Source organism: Cygnus atratus, chromosome 9 (assembly GCF_013377495.2).
Source record: "Cygnus atratus isolate AKBS03 ecotype Queensland, Australia chromosome 9, CAtr_DNAZoo_HiC_assembly, whole genome shotgun sequence".
Classification (NCBI taxonomy): Eukaryota; Metazoa; Chordata; class Aves; order Anseriformes; family Anatidae; genus Cygnus; species Cygnus atratus.
The window spans coordinates 26,300,301-26,307,832 of record NC_066370.1 but is presented as its reverse complement, the minus strand read 5'-3'; the positions used below and the strand labels follow the sequence as shown (position 1 = coordinate 26,307,832).

The 7,532-nt window shown below is 46.2% G+C and overlaps 1 protein-coding gene across 1 annotated transcript; it reads left to right on the top strand.

The window, feature by feature from the left end:
• Positions 1-236: 236 nt before the first annotated feature.
• SELENOT (selenoprotein T) lies at positions 237-7,508 on the top strand. Its single transcript, XM_035566535.2, has 6 exons — positions 237-434; positions 1,264-1,374; positions 2,491-2,617; positions 4,087-4,174; positions 5,009-5,160; positions 6,696-7,508. Exons 1-5 carry the CDS (start codon positions 286-288, stop codon positions 5,131-5,133), a joined length of 600 nt encoding a protein of 199 aa, XP_035422428.1. The 5' UTR covers positions 237-285; the 3' UTR covers positions 5,134-5,160; positions 6,696-7,508.
• Positions 7,509-7,532: the final 24 nt, after the last annotated feature.

Here is a 7,532-nt window from a genome sequence, read left to right as displayed (position 1 = left end):
CGGGTGGCGCTCGGAGCGTGCTCTCCGTTTCCTCTCGAGCTTCCCCCCGCGTGCTCCCCGGGCACGGCCGCGGGCCGGCAGGAGCTGCTGCCCGTGAGGAAGCGGGGCGCTCGCTGCCGCGTCGGGGCAACCCCGGCACCGGCGCCGGCGGCGCCCAGAGCGGCGGCGGCGGCCCCGCCTCGCGCGGTGCCCGGGGCCGGGGGCGGGCCGGGGCCGGGCGGCGCCTGCGCGGCTCCCGGCGGCGCTCGCGTGACCTTGGCGCGGCGGCGGCGGCGCTGGGGCGAGATGCGGGCGGCGGGGCCGGGGCTGGGGCTGCTGCTGCTGCTGGCGCTGGCGGCGGCGCCGGGCGGCGGCTCGGCGGAGCAGGGCGGCCTGCCGGCCAAGAGGCTGCGCATGGCCTACGCCACCGGGCCGCTGCTCAAGTTCCAGATCTGGTGAGCGAGCGCGGCCGCAAGATGGCGGCGCCGGGCGGGCCCGGCCTCACCCCCCCTCCTTCCTCTGCCGCCAGGGCCTCGCTGCTGCTGCGGCGGCGGGTCCCGGTCCCGGTCCCGGTCCCGGTGGCGGGGCGGGGGCCGCGGGGGGAGCCCGGGGCCGGGGCGCGGGCGGTGTCCGCGGGCCTCAGCGCGGGGCGGGCCTGGGCTCGGGCGGCGCCGCGGCGGCCTGAGGGGGCCGGGGGGGCGGGGAGAGCGGCTGCGGCTCCGGCCCGAGGGGAGCGCCTCGGGGCTGCCCGCCGCTGGGAGCCGTTGTCTGGTTCCCAGCCGGCGCAGAGGCGCGTGCGGCCGGTGCGGCCCGAGCCGAGGGCGGCTCTGCAGCAGCCAGCGCGGCCGCCCCCCGGCGGGAGTAACCGGGCCCGGGGCGCTGACCGCGGGCGGCCCGAGGGGGAGTTAAAGGCGAGGGCGAGGGCGTGAAGCGGCGCTGTGGCACCCCGCGTGGGGCCGGCGGGCGCAGGGCAGGGCGATGCTGAGGCTGGCCTCGTGGCTTGGGGCTTTTCCTTGGGGACACGGATGAATCCTGGGTCACCGGCCTTCAGCGGAGCACTTGGCTTAGTGCTGGTTGGCGACACGGATTTGGGCAAGAACCAGTGCCTGGCCAGCTCTCAGGTCCTTGATGTGTAACTGGGTTGCAAACGGTTTTCTTCTTTGGCAGGAAGCGTTCTAGTTTCCTTTTAAATAAAAGCGATTTGTGAGTTGTGGTGATGCCAGGTTTGCAGCGACTTTAGCACGGAGCGCTTCAGTGTCAGTGACGATTCCTGTCTGCCTTTAGTGTCTCCTGAGGCTACAGGCGGGTGTTTGAGGAGTACATGCGGGTCATTAGCCAGCGGTACCCAGACATCCGAATCGAAGGGGAAAACTACCTTCCTCAACCTATATATAGGTAAGCAAATCACGAGCAGTGCTTTTTTTTTTTTTTTCTCTTTTCCCAATATGCATGCTCATGGTGAGTGGTGAACATGTGCCTTTGCAGTTAAATAAAATTGAAAATCGAAGCTTATGAAAGGTTTTTTTTTTGCTGCTGTGTTTGTTTGCAAGCATGGCATTGTCTCTCTTCCAGATATCTACGTGGTAATGTGTGTATGGAAAACTGAGGCGGTTTCTGTGTTACAAGGCCTGGTGTGCTCCAAGGAAATCTAAAGTAACCTGCATAGTCCATGTTGCTCACAATGAAGTTTTGCAGCTTTTCATCGTGATATATCTGGATATAAGTTCTTGTTTGTTGCTCAGGCTTGTGCACTTCGTGTCTATTTCTTGCAATAGGTCAAGGTTGCAGGGTAGGGAAAACCTTGTTTTTATCATGTAAATCAGGGGGAGAGGATGTTGGGGGATCTTAACCACAGCGCAGGGCGAAGGCAGGAAACCCCAAAGAAATTTGGAAGAATGGAAAATGAAAACAGCGTTTACTGCTGTTATTTAAACCATCGTGTACACACTAGAGAGTGGTGCCATAGTTACTGTGGTGGCTTCTGAGCCACTTCTTGACCTACTTACCCCTAATAAGCACAGTGGTAAGATTGGTACGAGACTGAATTCCTCAGTGCTCATTTGCTCTCTGGGTATAGATCTAATTCCTGCAGAGCACCATGGAGTTCTCTGCACCTGCTGGAAAGCTGCTTTAAGAGGAAGTAGTACATACCAATTGAACACGTCTCTATAATACGGAACAGCTTCTTCAAGAAACTAAATGCATTCTCTAGTTTAGATGTATGTAAGTTGAAATTTCTGTTTAAGGTCTGGTTGCGAAAAAAGAACAAATCTGTATGTGAGGCATACAACACTGGTACCCTGAGAATGTGTGTTTTTGTTCATGTGTGTTGCTTTTATGGATTACAGGTATTTTTAAAGACAGATAAATTTACTTGAAAAATTGTATATTTCCTCTGAAACTCTGGACTGTACATTATGAAAATTATTCTAATGAGATAAATCATAGCTATGTGCAGTAAAGTTGTAATGGGAACGTTTTAAGTCACTCTTATATGTTGTCTTTTGATAGGCATATAGCATCCTTCCTGTCAGTCTTCAAACTAGTATTAATAGGCTTAATAATTGTTGGCAAGGATCCATTTGCTTTCTTCGGCATGCAAGCTCCAAGCATCTGGCAGTGGGGCCAAGAAAATAAGGTAAACTGTTCGCTTTCATCTTTTATTTTTGAAAAGCAGTTTTAGAATGGCTTCATGAGGGTGCTGTGGGAGAACTGAACGTTGCTGCTGACTTAGCTTATGCACACTGTAGTCTTATCAGAGCCTTTAGGCTTCTGTAACTTTTGGTTTAATTCCTGGTGTTTCTCTTTCCAAGCTGATGGTGCTGTAGAGGGACAGATGCGGTCAACATTACTGATAAAGATGTAACACTGGTTGCTAAAGAAACGCCGTGGTTATTAAGAAGGCACTCTGCAGGGTTTTTTTGTTTTGTTTTGTTTTTTAAGGGCTCAGGTGGAGTTTCAAGCTGATATTGTTATTAAAACTACAGCTTCCTTTTTCTGTTGTCTCATGGCTATTTTGCAGTGGTTGCTTTTGTCCAATTTTAATACATTAGGCATACAATTTGATCGTGGTTAGAAAAATCAAATTGAAATTCTGTGGGTTTGTTTTTTTTTTTGCAGAACTTACTTGGGTATGACAGACTCTGACTTGTGCGATGAATATCCCCGTGAGTCAGTACTAACAGATCGATGGCATTGTACTCTGATATATAATAACCCTATTCCAGATTTATTCTATTAAGCAAAAGCAACGTATAAGTCTGTTAACCTGCATACATTTCACTTGTGCACAGACCTCAAACAGCTACCCAGTGCAGCTGGTCTGTGTCTTCAGTCAGGTTGAACGTACAGAGGCTGTAACATACCACCTTTAGTGAAATGGGCCAAATGCAGGACGGAGCTGGGCTGGCTGTGACGTGCCCGTGGTGTCCTCAACAGCTGACATCTCCCATGCTAAATCCACTGGCATCGCAGCACCCGGTGTGACTGTGCCCTTCTGCATGAAGAGGGAATTAAAGCGGTGGTGGCCATGGGGTGAGGTGCTGCATTGCTGGAGATTGCATCAGTTCTTCCGGAGGCACCAGTGCACAAAGAAAATTCTAAATTATTAGTTTGAAGAAATGCTCCAGGGTTGGCAATTGCTGCGAACGAGGCAGTTTGACTTTGCTGTGTGTCTAGACCTGCAGTTGTTCAATGTCTGTGTTAGATTTAAGTGTTACTCTGAAAATGACAGGCAGTGTGTAGGAACATCTGCGTTCCCTTGTCATCCTACAAGTGCCGTCTTAACCACGTACTTCTGCAGACGGGCTGTTGAGATGTGCGGAGATTTGTGGAGGAAGGGAGAAAGAAGGTGCAACTTTGCTTCCTTGAATCAGAACTGTGAGCTGGGTGCTTTCAGAACAATTTTAATACCTGTCTTTGAAAGACAATGTGCAAAATCTTTTTACAGAGAGGATGAAAGGATGATGACTATGCCACTTTAAGACTACTTAATAAATTGCAAAGGGGAGTACTAAGATGCCTGTGAACTTCAGCACTTACGAGTGAATAAAATAAGCTGTGCTTTACATGGCCAAAGTGTCTGGGATTCTCTCTGTTCTCTTCCAGGTTTATGCGTGTATGATGGTTTTCTTCCTGAGCAACATGATTGAGAACCAGTGTATGTCAACAGGTGCATTTGAGATAACTTTGAATGGTGAGGCACGAACCTTCTCTTCTGGGAATCCTGGTGCATGTGTATGCAGATCTGTGAGAGCTGTTTGTCAGCTGGAAGGGTGAGGGGTGGTGTTATGAAATGGGTGGGTTCCAAAATGCGATGGTGCGTGTAATGCCTCCCATCCTCAAACTTCAGATGTTCCATGTCACAGTACATGATGAAAATTGTGCATGTCTTACATTACAGTCAATTACATGTATTTAACAATTGCAGTGTAAAAAAAACATAGGGGAATGTTTGATCACTTGGAGTAGCTGTATTGTGTTTTCTTTGTGTGATGTGCATTTAGGAAGAAACGATCAACTAGAGGAACAGTTTCCAGTTAGATGCTTTCGCTGTCCGGTTTTTAAATATGGTTTGGACTTGCAATCATGTTAAGTCTATTGATATTCCCAGAATTTCCAGTACTGGTAGACAGCAGTACTGATGTCTCTGGTTAAGAGTCTGTGGACCTTCTGCCTTCAAATAATGCTATGGTTTTAAAGACTATGTAAGCTTGATGGAGTACAATTTTTTTCAGGCTGTAGGTGCAGGTCTGTAATCTAGTTCTGTGCTTTGTTTCTCAGTTTATAATTGTGCAGGGTGCATTTCAATGTAGTAGTTCCTAAGCTGAGTTTTATACTCCAGAACCTTTGTAAAGACTGACTGCATCGTGTCAGAGTAGTTGAAGCAGTGTTGATCCAGGTATTTCTCTCAACAAAAAATTAGTACCAACCTGCGTAGATTCCTAGATCTTTTTAAGTTTGTGTGTAAACTAGCCCTACATGTTTCTTTGTCAATTTAACTGTGTTTTCTCCATGTGTTTTGTGGTAGATGTCCCGGTGTGGTCTAAGCTAGAGTCTGGCCACCTTCCTTCCATGCAGCAGCTTGTACAAATTCTTGATAATGAAATGAAGCTCAACGTGCACATGGAGTCAATGCCTCATCATCGATCATAGCCCCATCTAACAGCACTGAAACTTCTTGTAAGTCTTCTTCCAGTCGCCTGCTGCCTGTTCACTTGGACGTAAAGGGCTGTATGTTGCAGATTGAATGCTGTATTTGATATTTGTTCATTTAAAAGTGTTTTACTGAAGAAAAACCCCAAACAATTCTAGTGACTTTCAGTTAAATGATTTTACAGGTACTGTTATAGTGGGAGGTTTTGTTTTGGGGTTTGTTTCAAAACTGGGAGCTGGTTTTCCTTTGGCCAGAAAAAGCCTCGAGTTAGTGAACTGTATTAGACATCAGAAAACACACTTCATTATGTGCCTCATGATAGTCTATGTGCGAAGGATTTGTCTACACTTTGTAACCTAGTTGAATTACATGACCCTAGAAAGTAGAACATGCTTTCTTGCCTTTATCTGTGTGCTATGCTGTTTTAGCCTTTTGCAAACGTTCCTTGACTGTTAGTAGCAGAGGTTGAGTGGTCATATCCATGCTTCTGTGCTTTATGATGAGCCAGTTCTGTGTTTCAGCATCAGTTGTGTCTTTCAATACGTCTAGCTTACGGTTCTTCACAGGACCAGTGATGTGCCAGGAGAAAACTGTCTTGGTGCAAAAGTGGAGAATCTACATTTAAGGGACCACTCGTGAATTATTGATTGAAAAAAGCTGGGGTACGGTTTTTTGCAAAAGAATGCTTCGGATTTGGAGACTGATTGCTTGGCGTTACCTTGCCAGCAGACACCCCACTCTCAAGTGACAGACCGTGTGCTGCCCAGCTCTTCTGACCTGTTGATGCCTCCCTCCACAAACACTTGCACAGCTTCATGAAATGGGGAGAGCAATTCAAAGAGGTTGTTGCATCGAAGTAGCAGTGCAGGGAATATGAGAAACCGTTGACTTCTGATTTTTGCAGACATACCTTATTTATTCAGTTAAGTCCAGTTTGTCTGCTGGTAATACAGCAGAAGTCATTTTAATTGTGAAGTTGTTTTGTATTTTAGAAATGTCATTATTTAAAAGTTTGGTATTTCCAGTACTTTTTAGATCTACATGCTGAAGCCTGACATCCTGTACGTACAGATTTTACAAAGACAGCATTCTTTGTGTTGCAAAGTAGATTTTGACATTTTTAAGCTTACAACACATGCTAAGACTGTTCTTTTGTGGAGTTCTCTTTAAGAGGATGTAAGTTTAAATATAAAACAGAAAGCCTTCAGTGGTATTTCTATCCACATGGAAAATAACACTACACGTTGAGATGACTCTGGTAGTGAGGCTCACTGCCTGTGTTCTAGTGTCTCCTTATTTAATTCATACTAATGTAGTATCACTCTGATCGTATCCTTGTAGACAACTGTTCAGAATAAAATAATAATAATCCCCTCTTGTCATGAGTTACAACCTCACAAGAGACACTGCTTATAGTTCAGTTGTTATTACCTGAAGCACACACAGCCTGCCTTTCTTCCTACTTTTCCGCAAATGCATTGTTTGGGCAGTGCCGACTACGGGCTTGCTAGTTTAACTCAGGAGTAGTTGCCTGCTGTAACGCTTGTCTCTCTGTTTTCAGGAATTAAGTGGTGATTTCCAAGGGCCGCGTGTCTCGGACCAATGAAGGCCTGTACTGAAGACAGCTTGCTGTTGGTACAGACTGGATGCTTCTCTTGCAGTCACGTTGTGCCTCCTGAAAAAACCTTAATGAAAGACATCTTTCAGTGCTGGCACGTCTCCAGATACTGCACATTCATGGAGTGCAATAATACTGTATAGTTTTTTTAAGATTTCATTCGACCAGTTCACAGCTCAACAATGCAGGCATTACTAATTGTAACTTATTTTATATTCATGTTTCACACAATGGCAGATTGAGTTGATACCTAATTATCCCTTGGAAAAAGTTTGTTTAATCTGTTGTATTTTATATGGATTTATGTTCTTTTTGTAGTTTAAAATGAAGTTATAGGAGTGTCTGATATTGTCCTAATCTGTTAAGTAATTGACAGCTGTCTTATCAAATATCTCTAATGTGGTTAAAGCAGGGTTGTATATTTTTCAAAATATATGGCAGAGTTGAACAGTGCATATATACTAAATTATATGAACAAAATTATATGCAGAGTAATTGCATCATTTTGTGAATTCAGTAAAAATTAAGGTCAACTGCTTTTTAAATTGTGTTGGCCAGCTGAAGAGGTTTTCCTGTGACCATTCTGAAGAGTTGAAAAGCTGGGCCTTTCTTCTGTCCTAAATAGAAGCTAAGGAAATTAATTTAAATAAAGAGTTCTCATTGACTATGTGAAGTACCTTGTTTGAGTCGCTGATGGTGATGATATTCTTAGAATTGTAACCGAAAAATACATAAAGAGTCCACTTCCCAAAGTCAGTGGTGTGTTCATTGTCTTCTGTG